The 19,798-nt window shown below is 41.2% G+C and overlaps 1 protein-coding gene across 3 annotated transcripts in view; it reads left to right on the top strand.

Annotated features, from left to right (window-relative positions):
* LOC139634976 (sushi domain-containing protein 3) overlaps positions 1 to 14,082 on the top strand; it is a 37,637-nt gene extending 23,555 nt beyond the window's left edge. For all 3 annotated transcript variants that reach the window (XM_071501814.1, XM_071501813.1, XM_071501815.1), the window contains 4 exons: positions 8,123 to 8,314; positions 10,396 to 10,549; positions 10,693 to 10,878; positions 11,712 to 14,082. In XM_071501814.1, the coding sequence (XP_071357915.1) occupies positions 8,123 to 8,314; positions 10,396 to 10,549; positions 10,693 to 10,878; positions 11,712 to 12,048 (869 nt within the window). In that variant the 3' untranslated portion in view covers positions 12,049 to 14,082. The remainder of the gene's footprint in view (positions 1 to 8,122; positions 8,315 to 10,395; positions 10,550 to 10,692; positions 10,879 to 11,711) is intronic.
* Positions 14,083 to 19,798: the final 5,716 nt, after the last annotated feature.

The following is a 19,798-nucleotide window of genomic DNA, read 5'->3' as shown; positions in this document are numbered from 1 at the left end:
AAGAAGAATCAGACAGGAACACGAGGATAAACGAGATGAAGCAAGTCAGCCATCAGCCAAGAACGCCATCTTTCATTACCTTCAACTCAGACTTTTACTGCCTGGTAACATCTGACTCAGATGAAGTGTATTTTTAACCATTGTTTATCCAGGGAAAACTGACTCAGCACAGAGGAGGAAGAGTCTTTACTTTGATCTGTTTAGGTAACATCTGACTCTGAGCTGTGGGGCTGGTTGGGCTCAGGTTATGCCTCCACACCGGTGGCAGCCAGAGCCGGAGGCATATTGTTATTGGGTTGTCTGTCCGTCCCATTCCCATGGACGCGATATCTCAGTAACACCTCAGTGACAGAAATTTGGCACAAACATTCACTTGGACTCAAGAATGAACTGATTAGATTTTAATGGCTAAAGATCAAAGGTCAAGGTCACAGTGACCTCACAAAACACGATTTTGGCTTTTTAATGCAACATCTGTGTAACACCTTGAGAAAATCCCTTCAAATTTGGTCTGTCCACTGGGAGTCTGAACTGATTAGATTTTGGTGGTCAAGGTTCAAGGCTAGTGTGACTGCAAAAAAGACTTAGCCATAATTAAAGACTTTTAATTAGGACAAATGGTTAATATTCTATACGACTCTGGATAAACAGGGATGTGGCGAAGGCATATAACCACAAGGTGGTAATTCTAGTCTTGTCAAAGGAAGGCAGGTAATCCAGTTCAAGGTAAGATGGAGCGGGAGACTGACAGATCAGTGTGGTGTCCGCAGTGACGTGTTCATTGTACTGGACTCTTGTGGTGAAGATGAAGCTGAGCCAGAGGGCAAAGCTCTCGACTTACCAGTCAGTCTTTGTTCCAACCCTCACCGATGGTCATGAGCTCCAGGTATCGACTGAAAGAAAGAGGTTGCAGATACAAGCGGCTGAAATAGGTTTCCTCTGTAGGGTCTCTGGGCTCAGCTGTGGTGTGGAGCTCGGAGTAGAGTTGCTGCTCCTATAAATTGAAAGAAGCCAGTTGAGATAGTTTGGGCATCTGATTAGGATGCTTCCTGGGCGCCTTCATTTGGAGGTTCTCCAGGCTCTTCAAGAAGGAGACCCAGAACTCACTGGAGGGATTACATGTCCCACCTGCCCTGGGAACACCTTGGGATGCCCCAGTTGCTGGAGAGAGGAAGATCTGGACTACTTTGCTTGACATGCTGCCACTATGATCTGACCCCACATAAGCCAAAGAAAATGGTTGGAGTGGGCATGGACTTTGAAAGACATGGCTGTTTACCAGGCAGGGAGAATCTAATGAAAAGATGCTACTGAGTTGCATTATGGGAACTGTTGCCTCTAGTGTTTTTGGAGCTTGATCCATACAAGGAACTAAAGGCCAGGCTGTCTCTGCCTCTGTTGTGCAGATTTTTTTGTCTAATATTTTGAGTCCTCCAACTTTTTGGAAGAACGATACTAAATGAAGTCGTTTCTTAAGGTCTGTCTCCCTGTAACTCACTTCTTGGCACTGTTTGGTCAAGGTGGGGGTTTGTGTAGTGATCAGTTTATGGGGTAATATATTACATTTAAAAGCCTCATGGAAAAGTACAAGAAGTACAAAGAGAGTAAGATTCCTTTTGAGTATCCTATTAAAAATGTGTATGGGGGGGACAACTGACTTGCGTCACACAACATCTACAATAAATGAAACTGCACACATTCTTCAGGGCATGGTACATCCAGCGAGGGCTCTGTTCAGTCATTCTGTGTATGTGTGTGTGTGTATGTTTGAATGTTTAATGCAGAGAGCCTAATCTTTATTTAATCACAAACTATTCCGAGTGCTTCCCTGACAGAGATGAGTGGGGAGGGTTTTAGATAATAATGCAGAAGAGGGGATGTTTGGTAGACAGTGTCGGGTTGCCAGGTTGGATTGTCCAGAGGTGTATTACCACCCTGTTGGCAGCTGAACTCTCTGATTGGCAACCCACAGTTTCCACAATGATGAGGGAAGCTGTCTGAATGTGGCCGAATCAACAGCACTGAGCAAACAGAGCGCAGAGTCAACATGCAGACAATACACACATGCACACGCACACACACACACACACACACACACACACACACACATACACACACACACACACACACACACACACACACACACACACACACATGTGCGCGCGCACACACACAGAGAGCCTCTCAGTGAATTAAACACACACTACCTGGACATTAGTAAAAATCACAGTCACACACACAAACTCTGTGCTTAGGAGCTGATGTCAATCACCTGCTATTATCATATGAATGTGCACACAGACACACACATACCACACACACACACAACTCAGTTAAACTGGACTTGACCCAACAAACCTAACACACAGTTTTAATCTTTGAGGCCTTCATTATGTTCTTTATTGATGCTGGGCTCCGTCGGGGGTGTTCCCGTTTGTTCACTGGTGTTGTTGTCCTTTTTCTCTGTTTACTACAGCATGTCGACTTGCAGCGATGTGGGTGTTAGTTCAGTGTCTCGGGGGTTTGTAGGAATGGAGACGAGTTCCGTGCTGTGGCGTGGCAACAGCCAGTAAAAAAAAAAAATGCTCCAAGCTAGAGTCTTAAAACACACACTGTCACGTAATATGTTCAATATTTTATCTGCTTTTATGGAGGTAAAGGCTTTTTCTTTGGCAGGAGTGATTGTGTGTGTGTGTGTGTGTGTGTGTGTGTGTGTGTGAGTGTGTGTGTGTGCATGCGTGTGTGCCTGTGTGTAAGTTTAGGGGGTTTACTCCACTTTTAAGTCCTATGACTTGGTGCGAGTTTCCAGAAACTGCACAGTACATGTGTTAGCTGATTGTGCTAATGGTGTTAACTATGGTTTGTTAGCTAGCTCCCCAGATAGCAACATAAATTAGGCCCACATGCTTGTTTTCTTGTGGCTCAGTATACACCCGTTCCATGGCCCGAATCTGGCCCATATACACCATGATTGTAAGATGTTACTTCCACATCTGGACTCACACAGGACTGGGCATTTTAGCATCTTTTAGCTCATTGTTTTGGTACTACTGAATGTAACTTTGGTTTTTATTCACTCTCAGTTAGCAGCCAGCTTGTCAACACAATGGAGAACTTAGCTGTTAAGAAGCAAAGTATTATAATCAGTAGTCAGTTGGAGAACAGAGCGCTGCAGGGATGACATATTTTTGTAGGTCAACCTGGAAGTTAGCATCACCCTGGTTCCCTTGACAAAAAGCCAATGGGATTTTTACATCAGCTTTTGGATTACTGCAGAAAATAAAACAAACAAAAGTTTATGATACTTTTGATACACGTTTTGTTCTGCAGGATAATCTTCACTAATCAACACCACTTTATGATTTTTGAAGCCAAAATACAATCACCAGTAGTAAAAAGCTAATGTTAGGCTATAAACAAACTACACTTATGGTATAGTATCAACAAAATAAGGCTGTAAAGGTGGACGTGTTCAGCGACATAAAAGTTTAAAGAAACCACAACTGGGGTATTTAGTGACGCATTTTATGTCAGAGAATATAACTTGTATTAAGCATAGACCTTATTTCAGTCATCTAACCAAATATCCACTCAAAAACCCAGAGACTTTCGGACGAGAGAATTAGAAATGCTAAAATGCTAATCAATTAATTATTTTTTAATTAATTAATTAATTTTTAATCCATTCCTGTGGCACTATTAGTGTGGATGCAAAAGGAAAATGAATGTAAATAGGCAAAGTGCCTGCTAGCATGTTTGTTTTAACAGCTCTAAAAATGTAATTACACTATGAAAGACTTAACAGCTTGTAACACGGACCAGACCATAAACTATACAACCAGCAAGTAATCGCCCCTAACTCTTGGCTGACCAGTTCAATCTAAAATTTCTTCTGTTTACTAATGCTATAGTAAATATAACAACCTTAATATTAAGTCCAAAAATGACAAATGAAATTTAATTTACCATCTAATAATCAGAGAGAAATAATTGTTTTGTGCCATGTGTGAGTCTTTATGAGGTCTGAAAAACTCACCAGATGAATCTCCGATGATAATTCAAACCACCTGATTTTAATTAAACAACACTGTATCTCTCTCATTCAAATGCAAATGTGACTCCTTTAGTTTTATATCACCGAGAGATTTGCATTTCATAAACACAATAAACTGGATTAGATTATTTTTCAAACAGCCAGAGTTTTGTTGCAGAAAAGACAAAGAGACGAACCCAGCGTTGTCCAATAAGACAGACTCATACTTCTGTGTGCAACCGTCATTTAAACTGATAATGTCTGCCTTTCTCTTGCACAGTTTTTGGGGGAAACATGATGTCTTCTATTAGGAGAACTTTTGATGGATCTGACTGTAGCCTGACTGAAAAGCTAACGAATCAATCAAACAGTTAATGTCAATCCCTGTCACTACTTTATGTCTTGTGCATGCTGAGCCCCTGTACAGACCAGGTCTTGAACAATTCATGTATTAATCAGTTAAAATAGTCATAACATTCAAATGAACAAAAGAAGATTCAAGCCTGTGGTTACAATGACCAGTGAACCGAGCTAAAAATGGAGCCTGGGTGGAGTGGATGTGATGGTATGTATGTGAGGAGATTGTAACTTGTGGAAAAAATGACAGATGTTATGTTTTGAGATGGAGGTTTTTAGATATCAGCCACTGTCTCCAAATGCTTCAGTGTTTTCTTCAGGCTCTGGCCAAGGTGGTGATCTCAGAGCGATAGCATCAGTATAAGGTCTCTCAGGGGAAACTGGATGGCTTTTAGCTTCTCCTTTGAAAAACAGACTCTGCTTGTCCTTGTTTCCCTGCACTGTACCCATCACGCACGTGTCTGCTGTGTGTGCCTGGATGTGTACGTGTGTGTGTGTGAGAGAGGGGATGCTGTCATCTTCACACAGGATCACGGGATCCTCTCCCTCTGTGTCTCTACCACTGCAGAAATCCTCCCATCTGTCGCTACTAATCAGCAGAGAGCAGCTTGTATGTTCACAGGGTTTTATACCAGGATGACATGTCTCTCTCTCTCTCTCTCTCTGCCGCACACACACACACACATTACACTAATACTGACACAGCAAAGCAAACCACAGCATCACATGCTCCGCTAGTCATTACTCACTGAAACACTATGCTGTCATTTTCATTTCTTTTCAGAGCAAGAGTTACTTTAAAATAACAATTTTAAAAGCTGCACTTACCATTATTTTTATATTAGAAATGGAATAAATGACGATGGTACGATGGGAAAGATGCCTCTTTAGGGTCAAACCCACTAAAAATTATCTCCCAACTCTGCAGTTCCACTCTCATTTTAACATGTTTTTTTTTCTGTGGGTTTTTTTTTTGTTTTGTTATGTTTTTTTTTTGTTCCAAGTCAATCTTGGCCCTCATGAGCACCATTTGCTTAATTAGCACTTAATTGAACTTAAATTGCACTTCTTTACCTGATCTTCTTGCACTTCACCTTACAGAACAGATTTACTACTTAGTACTTGCACCAGTGTCTCCTACTGCACTGAAGCTTCAGTGTTGCCCCTCACCTGCGAGTGGCTTTGGATAATAGCATCTGCCAAATGAGTAAATTTAAATGTAAGTCAATCATTTACAGCCAAAGCAGGCAGCTCTTCACTACAGAAAACCTCCTGTACACTACCTGCCCAGCAACAAGTAGCTCTGAGACAAATGTAGCAACCAGCTACTGATCACAGTGGAGCATTTAGCAGCTAAATGCAGCAGCTTGGTGGAGACCAAACCAGAGAAACACAATTCTTAATAAATGCTAACACTGCTGCTGGGTGTGAAATAGCTACTGTTTGCTGACCAAGCGGCAACCTCCAGGCTGAAAGGCAGAAGTGCTGACACTTGCACTTCCTCTAATGGCTCCAACAGTGAGTCAGTCCCCACTCTAATGTTAAAATGTCTAACTTTACAGCAGAAGTAAACATGTTTACAGCCTGGGACAAAAAACTGTTTTAGTCTTTGTAGCTAATTTCTTCCTTCATGACTTCTATCTATTCTATTTAAATCTATTTAAATTTCATTAGGGTTTAAAGTTATGCAGAATTGAGGGCGTGGCCACTTTGAATGACAGGTGGGTGAGCGTATGCTTGTCACAGTTATTAAACTAGCATGCAACAATGTCTCAGCTCCACAGAGGCCCCCATTTTTGGATTAGTCAGAAGTTAGGTGAAGTCAGGCACTGCCAAGATGGCGACTGGGGAGTAGGTGGAGCAGCCCACTCTGAGCTTCAAAACCACTCCTCAGAAAACCCTGGGTGACGACTGTATACAGTCTATGCTGCTAACACGTACGCCATATCAACTATATAATGCATAAGCGTTGTATGGTTGTCAAAAATACAAATTTATCCAGATTTTACGTAATTAACAACCCACTGTCGCTACGTCTCTTTTGTTTTACTGAATGTTTGCTTCTGTTCGTGATTCAAGTGAAGATGCATCTTACTAAGCAACATTGCACTTTCCAACAACACTTCCTAACAGAGCATGAGTCAGTTTTAAAAGCCAGTAATCCCAACAGCTGAGTCATCAGCACTGATCAATGACCCTGTCATCCCCCGCACATAAAATATGGTCATTTAGTGCTGTGGTGCAGAAATAATTCTCACTTTCATTCCACTTGAGTAAGTTCTCTTAGCAAAATTCGGGACGTTGTGCGCAGCTAACAATGCTGTAGGTTTACATGCAATTTCCTGAGAGCCTCAAAAATCCCTGCAGCGCAATCTAACAATAGCTGCTGTATCACGAGACCTCTCAGAGGTATTTGTGTATTGTAGCATGAGGAAGATAAAAATAGCACTTTATGTCTCTGCCTCTCTCTGTGTCTATCCAGTGTAACTTCTAATCTCTGAACACAGACTCCGGCTCATACTGAGTCTGTTTGACAAGTAAGTGGAAGAGAAGAAAGAAAAAAACAGAGAGTGGAAAGTGTGGGACAGAAAAGTAGAAAGATGCAGACGGAGACAAAGACGGGAGACTGGACAGAGGTGATGGACAGAGTTAAAAGAGTTGAAATCTCTTACATAGTTAAACCTACAGCTGTTGGTAATGATGACGCGGAGATGTCACATCCAGATATTTTGAAGTGGAGTCTGACAGCTGTAAATGTTGTCAGAATCAAAGAGAGGCTTAATTCTCAAAGTGCCATAATCCACCAATCATCAACAATGATACTCAGAGAAATCTTTTGTAGAAAAGCCAAGAAGATCAAAGGCTAAACCCAGCTGCAAGAAGCTGACACAACAACACAAGAAGAAAGGCATCTCTGTAAGCATGGAAAGTCATTTCTGCTGTTTCTACTGCGATAAACTCCACTTTCGTTATAGATTCCTCATGTTGTGTTCACTTTAAGGTCCCATATTGTATAAAGGTAGATGTCCATGTGTTTTTGATTATAAAGCAGCTCTAGGTTCTATATTAATACTGTGAAAGTATCAAAGCCTCAGTCCACAGAGAAATGCACACAGCCTGTATTCAGAAACTGAGCCTTAAAACCAGCCGTCAGGACTTCTGTAACTTTGTGATGTCACAACAAAACAGTCACCGCTCTCAGCCGCGCCCCAAGCCCCGCCCACCTGGACCCACCATCCAACCTTGCAGGATTTGGTTTCTCTGAGTGTTTCCCTGAAATCTGCTATATTTTTATTAGATCACTCAGAAAACAGTCAGCCAATCAGAAGAGAGGCTCAGTCGCTAGAGCGCCAAAGAGAAGCCTGAGAAAAGAGATGCAAAACTATACTATTTATCTGCTTATGCATCTCAACACTTCAAATAAAACATAAGTGTAATATGGGACCTTTAAAAAAAACGTACAGCTGATGACAAGTCTTTTTTGTGGTTTGTCAAAATAAAATACACACTAATAAAACTTCTTCAGTGTTTTAAAGAAACAGGTTCACATTTTATGAAATATGCTTATGTCCACTCATGCAGACATAGATGAGAACCTCAACGGCTCTAAACAAAGAACAGATGACCACGCATGAGGCTCCCAACAATTACTCAAACCCAGTTCCTCAGCCATGTCTTCAATTGACTGTTGACCTATGAAGTCACCTGCTGTCTTGTCTCCTCTCTACTCAGGTCTGTCCTGTGTCCCTGTCCTGCCACCACGGCGGGGTTCCTTCTACGTTGAAAGTGGCACAGGCGTGTCGGTCGGCAGCGTGCTGACCTTCTGGTGCAGAGAGGGATACCAGCTGGTCGGCAGCGACAAAATCTACTGCAATGTCAGGAATGGCAAACCACAGTGGAGCAACTACCTGCCTGTCTGTGAAGGTAAGCAGACTTACATCACATATCATTTTCCAAATGATGTGGGTTCAAGGTTTACCTTAAATGTACAGTAATATATTTGGAGAAGAGGGTGGAGCTGAGTAGGAGCAAGGGGTGGGGCTGACCTGAGAGCCGAGGTCAGTTCGTTTACAGCTGCGGCAGAAAGCGACGATGTGGGCGGAACCACAGATGGGGATAGAGTGTAGTATGAGATAAACAACAAGAAGAAAAATAATGTCTTTTTGGAACATTTAAGTATGGAAATCTCGTTTAGTAGACACCAATAAAAAGACACTAAAATGGCCATAACATCTCCTCTGAAAAGTTGCTATTCAGTGTGAACATTTATTCCACTGCAATGTTTGGACTTGTTCTCATTTCTCAGATCTGGTTATGCATGAAATCTGGTTGCAGCTTGCGTGGGAAGCATCACAGGTGAACTGGCACAGCACCTTTTCATGTTCAGGGGACTTGTACAACCTTTCCTCCCAACATGCAAACACGTCGTGTGAAATCATCATCATGCTGCGGAGAGAGGAAACAGGACAGGACTTTTACTGTATTCATGAAGCAGAATCAATGGCTGGTGAAAGTGGAAACTACAAGAAGCTTCAGAAACATCACTGTTTTTTTTCCTTTCTTTTTTTTATTTTAACATTGAACAAGTTTACAAACATTCAGACATATCTGTTCATCATAAATATATATATATATATAACAGTAAATATTAACTGCTAACGTGTATTTCTTGTTAGTTACAAACTTGAGAGGCTCAAAGTAGCGATCAAGATCAATTAGAAACATCTTAAATGAAGGAACTGTCTTAAGAACTTTTGCTTTATGAAGATGAAATTTCCCTAATAATATCAGGAGGTTGACAATAATGCATAGATTTGTATCCTTACATTCAAAATAGGTGAAAATATTTTTCTGTTCAATGTTAATGTTAATCACATGTGCTGTTTTACCTGATAGGTAACTTTCAAAATCTTTCCAGAATTTAATACAATATGAGCAACATTAGAACAAATGAGTTAAGCTTTCTTCAGTCTTACAAAAAGTGCATATGTTATCAATATCCATAAATCTTGAAATATACAGGTTTGTTGGATATATTTTATGTAATATTTTCAAATGGATTTCTCTAACTTTATTTGTGATGCAAAATCTAAAAGGAACAAGCCATGCTTTGTGCCACTTAATATCTCGTGGAGATATTTCCCTAGAGTTGTAGAAACTATTCCTAATATGTTAATTGGTGCATTTTTTTTTTTTGTTCATGATGTCAATACCATTAATATAAAGCTTGCACATGGGTCTGGAAGCATCATGTTGCTTTTTAAAACTTCTCATTGAGAATGGATTTTACCGCAGAGCAGCGTTCTTTGAACTTGATGGGGAAGGCTCTCTTATTAATACATGTTTCATAATTGAGTAGTTGACCATTATCATCAAATACATCTTTTAAAAATACAATGTTATGATCAACCCAATTTTGTAAAAATAAAGACTTGTTCCTTTTAGTGATACATTCATTGTGGAGAAAAGTTATGTGAATGACACAGTTAGAGCTTGTTGATAGAATTTGGATAGTTTTACTGGTAGCTTTGAAATATTATAATTACATCTCAACAAAGAATAAAGACCTCCAATTTCTTTAAATATATTATTTGGGATGACATACCACATGAGTTTGGTGCTTTTAAACATTCTTTTATCCATTTTTTATTAATGTCTCTACAGGTTGAGTCATTACCACGAAGGGAAAGAGCAGGGTAAACTAATCTTGAAACCCCTTCAGCCTGAACTCTTCCTGCAACAGACAGATCTCTTTGAAGAAACAAGTTCAAAATTGTTTTTGACTTTTTCAACTGGGGGGAGAAATGTGGTTGTCGACGTGACGAACATCACTGTCGGGGCTGGAGACATCAGACTGTACGTCAGCTGCACACAGCCAGAGAAATGAATGGAGCCGGCAGAGAGCGGATGCTGTGCTTTCCTCTCCTGCATATTTACTGTTCATGCATGAATTCAGTCGCTGATCCGAGTCTGTAATGCGGTGTCATTTTTTCCCCCCGCAACAGCGATCCCCCGGCCCGAGGACCGCGGTCTGAGAGTGGCTGTGTTGGCTTCAGTGGTGAGCGGCATCGTCATCCTCGCCATGTCCCTGTCCTTCCTCATCTGCTGCCTGCAGGAGAGATCCAGCCGGGACCGGGCCAAGAAGGAGGGACGGGGCAGGTAAGAGGAGACGGATGCCAGGGCCAACCCTCGATATAACCCCTGTAGTTTCGTGCCCCCCCCCCCCCCCTCACGTCCAGACGTGGTGTATTCTCACACTTTGTGGATGGCGTGTGGAGCTGATGTGGCTCTCTCCTCCACAGGCGCCGGGACAAGCACTCGTCCCGCCGCAGTGAGTGCTGGCTGGAGAGAGAGGAGGGGGAGTGGGAAGCCTTCCCTCCCCCGAAGATCTTCCACCTCTCGCAGAGGATGAACCCCCGCCTGGCTCCCGACAGCCCCCTCTACCTCACCGGAGGCCTCAATGGATACGAGAACAGAGGATACCAGAGGTGAAACGCCAGCACTCACATCCACAGGGACCTAGTCAGTGTTTTTCTAAATCAAATCTCTCCAGTGTTTTCACTAAGAGGTAAACCATACTTTATTTAGGCAATACCACAGGAGAGGGAGTGAGGGAGAGCCATATTTGTTACCAGTAAGAAGCAACAGATGATGATTTGTTTGTTTATTTAATCATTTACACATAACACATAAATAGTTCTGCAAAGTAATAACAATATAAGTTAAATAACAACTGTTAACGTAACGCTAATGAACAGTTAATAGAACACCTGCAAAGCGGAGTGATACATGCAGTAAAAAGTCCCAGTGAGATTGTTCTCTGTACCACTCACAGAATCCTCTCGTCCAATCAAATTACTTGGTCTGAACTACCTGTTGCATAAGAAGCTTTTGTTCTCTAGATATTCCTGGAATTTCTGGTTCTCAAGATCAATAACACATAGGATAATATCAGTGTGTGAACATAAAGCAGTCAGTCAGGACACCAATAAGACAAGTAATGACATGAAATAGAAAAGAGAAGCCTGTATTCAGAAACTGAGCCTTAAAACGAACCGTCAGGACTTCTGTAACTTTGTGATGTCACAACGAAGCAGTCACTGCTCTCGGCCATGATCCAAGCCCCGCCCACCTGGACCCACCATCCAGCCCTGCAGGATTTGGTTTCTCTGAGTGTTTACCTGAGATCTGCTCTTTTGGTACTTAATGTATATATCTTTCTATGGATATCAAACTTCACATACGTAGGAGAAGTGTAAAATATGGGACCTTTAGTTTCAGTTGATGCTTGAAACTTTCACTTCTCTTGTCTGTTAAACAGGAGTCAGGAGAGTTTGCTGAAGACCACCATGCCCGGACTCTACCGCTCCGAGTCTCAGCTGTACCCACATGTCGTCCTGCAGAGGGTCCCAACTCCAACAGCACCCTCCGCCCCGTCTGCGCCATCCGCCCCTCTGTACCTCCACCTGCCCTCCTCCTCCTCTGCTGCCTCCTCTCCGTCCCACACAACCACCCACAGCCAGCCTCACATGATGGCACAGTACCCCACCCCAACGTACCCGCCAAACCCCAACACGGCTGTGCCCGTATACCCCCACCCAACACCAGCGCCTATCTACCCCAACCCCAACCCAGTACCGCAGCGGCCGTGGCAGTAGCTACACCTTTCACTTTCCATATTTACAAGGCCTTGTGCCGTTCCCACAGGAAGGAAGACACCGAGAGGAAGTGTCGCAGGCCCGTTCTGGAGACACATGACGTCGTTTCCCTTCTCTACCCCTGTTTTCTCCCTCAGGCGGCTGCAAATGCAACAGTGAGCAGGCATGAAGGGCAAGTGTAGAAATGGACATGCAGCCAGTGTAGAAGCGTTCCCCCTTTTACTGCATGCTTCCTGAACTTCTCCTGCAGCTCGGACTCAACCATAAGGAACTGAACACTTAATATTTTTTCCTTAATTCTCACTGAACTGCTGCCGCTGCTGTTCTCTGGAGGAGGAGCTCTTCACAGAACGTCCTGCTTTCTTTTCGCCGTCAGAAACTACAAGAAAGCTTCATGCCGCCTGTGGACAAAGGAAATGGAGCACTGTACTTTAAATTAACTAATTCAGTTCAACCTTTGACATTATATGAAAGAATAACCTGCAAAGAGGGACTTCAACAATGGCCGCCACTGTTTTCGGCAGCTCTCAGAAATGTAGATTTTTTTTTAAAATAGTTTATATTTATGATGTAATTGGATCCCTATCAGCCTTCCTGAGATCCAGCCAATCTAATCTAGACCTAAATAAAACAACACAGATACATACAGTATATTTTGCTTTATAGCTAGAGACTTAACTTCTGTAATTTCACTCCTTTTTAACCAGAACCATGTGTGATGTAATAAAAAAAGGTTTCAGGTCATTTTGCAGCTCTGTTAATGTGTCCTAGATTGATGTGAGGGATTTATGGGTAGCAAGCACAATGTGATTAAAAGGCTGCTGCCGCTGCCACCACTGAATGGAACCAGTTTTGTGCCGTTTGGATGGATTTAATAATACAGTGATTGCTTTAAATTGATCCTGTCTCATCAAAATTGTTCCCTAAATGTAATGTACTATTTTCTTTATGTCTGTCTGTTTAATTTTCTCTGTCTGCTGCCACAACTCATTCTGTCACATCGTCATTTATAACAAAAACTTGTTTTATGGTCGACAGTTAGATTGGTGAGATGTCACAGACGTTCAGAGCTTCGACTGGGTTTAGGAACAATGAAGAAGACACATGACGCAAAGACTCAGTGGAAATCAGCTGTGGGTAGAATAACGATTGCAAATAATCATCAAATATTGAATTAATTAAGTCTGGGATGAGCCCGGAATAGATTCAGACTAGGGCTGAACAATTAATCGAAATATTATTGAAATCACAATATGGCCAAGTGTAATATCCAAATCGCAAGAGCTGCAATTTATTGATTAAAAAAAGGCAAAATGTGTCACAACAGAGTCTAAATGAAGCACTGTGGTGCTCACAGATAAAAGGCAGATGTACTTGTTTAATACAAACCCAAAGAAAAATGACATTATCACCATTTTTATATATTTTTTCAGTGAAGCTTGAGCGCAAAAATTACCATTCCAACTGAAATCATGACTCATATTGCAAATTCAGTATCTGCCAAAATAATCACAATATGATTTTTTTATTCATTCAGCCCTAGTTCAGTCAGATAAGTTCTAAAGATCTTCTTGTGAGATATAAAGAAGGTTCTGTATGTGAGAATTATTTGGAAATGTCAGGACTGCTCAGGAGCTGCTTCGTGTTTGGAAATGACACAGAGATGCACGGACGTGAAGTTTGAGCAGGGAGAGCGAGGAACTGAGGAGCCATGTCGACCCGTAAACTCACCTAAAATCTCAGAACAAATGCTTCACCACAAACCTGTGTCGTCCCTCTGAGCCACTGTATGTACAAGCATTTAAATCATAAACTCTGTGCAAGGCCCCTTTACTGTGGCTTTAGTCAGTTTACGTTTTATTTTCAATAGAAGAATTCCAGTAGAAACACTAAAAAACTGCACTTTACTTTTTTTTTTTCAAGGGGATGGGTGGGAGTTTTAATAGCTTGGACTCTTTTACTGTAAACTATTTGTTGTATAATAATAACAAAACTGCCATAAAAGCTGAATAAAAAGAAATATGTTTAGATCAACAGTTCACATCAGCTCGTGTTTTCAGTCTGTGTTATCGCTGAAAGAAGAGAGAGAGAGAGACAGGAGGGTGATGGATGAAGGAAGAAAAAGAGGAGAGAGGAGGAAGAGCAGAGGGGATGGGGAATATATAAGGAGCCGGACCTAATTCATCATCGTGTCATGACAGTTGAAAACGAGAACATGACCTCATTTGCCTGCAGAGCGACACGGACACACGGAGAAGACGGAGTGGTTTGTCTGCCTGCAGGACCTGAGTGACAGAGCAGACAGAGATTTAGATGTGATGGCGGCCACATCCATGCCTGAGTAACAGATGGCTTTCAGCGGAAAGTTGAAGTGTTATTTATATAAATGATGCTGGCTGGAAAAAAAAAAAAAAAGATCAGAATCTGATGATATTTTGTTTTTACTGTTGTACAGCAACAGTAAATACAAAAACACTGTTGGGGCAAAGAACAGTGTGTGGATGTCTTTAGTTTGCTGCACTTATAAACATAACCAAAGGTGAGAAACAGGCACACAACAGAGCTGCGTCTTTGTACAATAAAATGACTGAAAATCATGATGTGTGGGAAACATCACAGAGTCAGACTGGACCACAAAGTCTGGCAGTAAAACAACAAGGCTCTGCTGCAGGGTGAGGACATATTTTCTATCGAATAATCAATATTAAAGAAATACACCTGAAAAAAATGTCCACCCTAAACCTAATGTCATTTGTTTGTTTTGTTTTTTTATTTCCTATGTCTCTCTAATCTCTCTTTAAAATCTGTATGAAATTGAACATAAATATAACAATAAACATCTTCAGATAAATACATGTAATTTGAAAAGACATAAAAGTGTCACAGCTAATGTGATGGAGGGATGGACATCATGGATGGAGTATTATAATATTAGAAAGAAAGAAAGAGACAAGGAAAGAAAGAAAGAAAAAGAAACAAACAAACAAACAGCAGTGAGTTGCATATTTTTGGTTCTTCTCAAAGGAAAACTGGCAGTAAAATCAGGCAGCTGACAGACTTCATGCAATGGAAAACACCTGTACTGTAAGTCTGCAAATACAATGTCCGTATTTGCATTCAAGGCTGGAAAATCACCTCTAAACACCTGCTCATTTGTTTGGTGTCTGCTCTATAGACGGGCTGGACGGGCTCTTGGTTGCAGGAGCTAGAAAGTTAGCACTGGCTGTGACTGCAGGAGAAAGAGGACATACAAAGAGGTAATGGGGAGTTTTGCATTTACCAGAATTCAAATAGAACAAAGGATTAAAAAAACCATAATGACTTGAAGGAACTTTTTCCGTTGAAACATCAAAATGAATAAAAATTTGACTTTGATTGGAATTAGATTGACTTTAAACATTTCACTCTGCCTCAAGGATGTTTGAGATTCTTCAACTTACTGCATAAAACGTAACTAAAATGATGTACATTTCCAATGGAGTTCAACCTGTGTGGAACTTTTAAAGCCATATAACTGTGTTTTGATTTGTGCATGCATTTGGGACAATTTTAAAGGGTAATTTCACCCAAATTACAGTAAAAACAAATTGTCCCCGTTACTTCATGGTAGCCACACAGAGAGTTCTGGTTGTTTTGGCTGGCTGGTTTTGAGAAATCGCTCTCTGAGATTTACGCCTCCACTGCAAAACAAAGGTGAAGTGGTAAAATTGTGGCGCTCATAACATTAGACACGTTTTATGTATCATCTAAATAAACAGCAACATCTCCAAAATTCAAAAGTACTGAGAAATGAGTATGTCTGTGTTGGGGCTGGCAGCTGATGCAGTCACTGATAAGTTGGCAGTGGTAAATCAGAGGCCGGCAGAATCTCTTGCTTATCACTCTCCAAGGCGAGCTACCGACTCGCCGCCTTTGATTTGACGAGGCTGGTAACTCTCATTTGCCACTGCCCGTTTATGTTTGACCAAATTAGTTGCTGGCATCAACACAGACACAGGTCCTGTTCAGACCTGGTATTAACATCTATCCCGGGTGATCCAATCACAAGTGGACAGCTCTAAGTTCAGGTGTGAATTCACATTGAGGACGCATTTGAGATCCGATCACTCAGACCACATTCTGAGGTGGTCTGGACCACATGCGGCCACATTCATTTAGCAGTGTGAATGCAAATGTGTCCTGACCACATTGAAGGACCACCTCCTCTGCTGACGTCCTCTGCCACAGTCTGATTAGTCCCAACACAGTTTCATTATGAACTGAAAATATTTCACTATTTCAAATACCTAAAAAATTTCACTGTAGAGCTGCAACAACATGCTTATTTCCATATAATGTGGGGACGTCTGATCCGATCACAAGTGGTCACTGAAGACACACGTGGAGATGCATTTTGATCGTATCACTGAAAACACGTCAGTGCTAGATCTGAACAGGGCCATAGGCTCCTCCAGTTTCTCAATGGTTGAATTTTGGCTCTTTCCCCACACCGTATTTTCGAGAAACTTTTTCGGTATAGAGTGCCGCAAGGATGATGTCATTTTGTGGGCCAACCCGGATGTTAGTGGCACCTTGGTTCCCTCGACAACCAGACAATGGGCTCTTGGATTACCACAGAAAATAAACTCTGTGACAAACAAAAGCTTATGAAAGCTCTAATGAGCATTTTAGCATCTTTTAGCTCATTGTTTTGGTACCACGGTTTTGGATCACTCTCAATTAGCGGCCAGCTGGTCAACTCAATGGAGAAGCAAAATTTATAATCAGTAGTCATTGCAGAATAGAGTGCTGCTGGGATGACATATCTTTTCATTTTTTTAATAAGCTTTGTGACAAACAAAAGTTTATGAGACTGACACATTTTGTTCGACAGCATAATCATCACTAATAAACACAACTTTATGATTTTTGAAGCCTAAATATAATCATCACAAGTAAAAAGTTAATGTTAGGGTGTAAACAACTTCAATGTACCTACCACTAAACTTCCAACTTGTAGTTTGATTTAGCTCTGAGCTCTTCTACAAAAGCCTTTCCTCTGACAGAGTCGGTAATAGTTTTAAAAACACAAGTATAAACACTACGAGGCTGTCAGAGCGAACTCATCTAACCAAAAACCCATGGACTTCAGAAAATGTGAACTAGTGTCTGCGTTTCAGGACTCTTTGCAGCACTAAGTAAGTATCAATGACAAAAAAACTTGTCTCCTACATGTATCTGACAAAGGATGAAATCAAATGTTGATGATCACTCTCTTTGACTTTGCAGGGTTTGCTGAAGAGTGACACTGTATCAGAGCCTGCCATCGTACCAGCATCACCTCACCTGAGAAAATCATGCCAGCGTCCAAGTGTACTAAACCTATCATCGATCACTGTGACAAACAGGGTTGGGACGACATCTGGGATGTCGCTGACATGCTCGTCCTGATCATAGGGGTGGTGGCTAACGCTGCCCTGTTTTGGCTGTTAATGAGGGAAAGGAAATCACTGTCTGCCTCAAAGGTAGGTACACTGCTCCCATCTGTCTCTGAGGCATTTTATTTAATTTGATGTAACAGGTAGTTTCTACTGGGCTATCCAACTGAGTTAGAGTTCAGGTTCTGATAGTGTTAAGTCAGGTTCTCATCAAAAGTTTAGAAATAGTAATTTTCTCTACATTTCTAATTGCAAATTTCAGATGATTCAGTAAGAAAAGCCATTATTATACTATATTCTGATGAGTTTTGGGCTTGATGAATAGTCTCTGAGGTGCAGTTCTGTTAGTCTAGTTTTCATCAAAACCCTCAACAGATACACATCCACTGACTGGACAGTTTGGTGGCATTGGAAAAAAGAATCAACACATAACAAATAAATTATCAAACAAAGCATGATCTCCCTAAACCTTTGTCTTTCAGGTTCTAGGTCTGAATCTTGTTGTGATGGATCTTCTCTACTTGTCTATGAAGCCTGTCAACTTGATTTATGATGCTAAATGGGATCTGTGGGTCAATAAAAATCATTCAGGTGAGGATGTTGGTCTAGGATTGGCCACAGAGTTTTTCCAGATAAAACAGTTGTCCCTATAATCATGAGGGCCTTGTAAAACAAATATTTTTCTGAGCAAAATTTTGGAGCAAAAAATCTGATCATTTCTGTGTATTTGTGGATTCGATGAAGATCTTAGAAAGTGAACTTATAAATCTGTGCCTTTGATCTACTGCAATCGCTCATGTCAGAGGTGACCTTCATACAGGAATTTTTCAATTTTATGAGCTGAATTTTGCAAAGTCCACTTAAATTCAACCCTGCTCTGCCAGAATATAAACCACAACAAAAGACAAGTGGTTTGCAGCGGGTTGTGAGACGGAGTGGTAAAATATGTCACTTTCAAGGAGCTATTTCGAAGTTTTGCGAGCTGATAGCTGTCCAGCTGTTTACTTACCAGTCTAGAAGAAATGTTGCGAGTTCAGCATCAACTTCATTCCTTTACCAACCAAGAGTGATCACCTTCCAGCTTTTTGCAGAATCACTTGCTTGTCTAATGGGCACCAACACATCGAGTAAGATGCCTGGCACATTTTTCTGGTCTTTCTTTGTTAATTCATGTTAGTTTATCCTTATTTTGGTTTAAGGTTTATAATATTTTCCAGGAGGCAACTATCAGCGCCTAAAATTTACATCTTACAATGTTCAAATTCCACTAAAACTAACCCTGTAATTGTTTATTTCCCAAACTTTTCATCCATGTCTCGAGGTCTCAACACAACACATCCAATCTACATGGTACAAGACATCTTCAGTATGTTCAACATGGTAGGCTGCCCCCTGCTGCTAACCAGCATGTGTATGGAGCGCTACCTGGCAGTGATGAGACCTGTGCTGTACCTGAGAGTGAGGAGGTGGGAGTACCGAACAGCTGTTTCTGCTGTGGTGTGGGCCATCACCTTGTCCTTCTGTGTGGCCGCAGGTAAGAGCTGTTCAGAACAGAAACTACGTAGCTAACATGGCATCGTCGTGGGAGCCAAGGTATAGCCTTTATGTATAAAATGGCCCACTCTTTCTGAGGATAAAACAGGATGCTGTACTTCTAACACACTGATTTCAGAATAAAAGCTCACAACAGAATGCTATATAATCAATAAATACAACCAAACAAAATACAAAAAAGTATTAAGGACATTTTCAAATTAACTTCTACGTGATTACAAATACTTACATGTAATAAAGCAACTTCTTTCCAAAGTTGAATTCAGTGTTTTGATATTACCTTTTCTTTGTTTTTACAGTTTTAGTGGATGACATAACTCTCCTTATGGTGGTTGTTTCCATCATCATCTCCTGCCTCTTCATCATAATGCTTGCCTGCCTTGGGGGTGTGGTCTGGTCACTGTGGCAGCAAAGCCCTGCCCACACCACACACAGAAACCAGCGACGCTCTGACTCACCACTAAAGAGACAGGCAATGTCTAATGTGTTGATTGTGGTGGTGCCTTCAGTGATATCTTACCTCCCAGTCCTGGTGTTGTTTCCTATGGTCTTATACATATACTATAGGCATAATTTTTTGACTACGGTTATGTGTAATATTTTTGAAACATCTCTTTTATTCCCGATGATGGGTGTGCTCATAGGTCCTCTGTTCTATTTCTCGAGGGCAAGACAAATGTGCTGCTTTAGTGGAACAGGAAAGACGTTTAATAAATAGAGACATAGTGCTAATATCAGAATTTCAGTTTCAGCGCCACTGTTAGTAAACAGTGAATAAC

This window comes from Trachinotus anak, unplaced genomic scaffold, assembly GCF_046630095.1.
Source record: "Trachinotus anak isolate AG129_WGS33_773 ecotype Australia unplaced genomic scaffold, CSIRO_AGI_Tana_v1 ptg000018l, whole genome shotgun sequence".
NCBI lineage: Eukaryota > Metazoa > Chordata > Actinopteri > Carangiformes > Carangidae > Trachinotus > Trachinotus anak.
The sequence above is the reverse complement of the archived record's forward strand: the minus strand, read 5'-3'. Positions and strand labels throughout refer to the sequence as shown.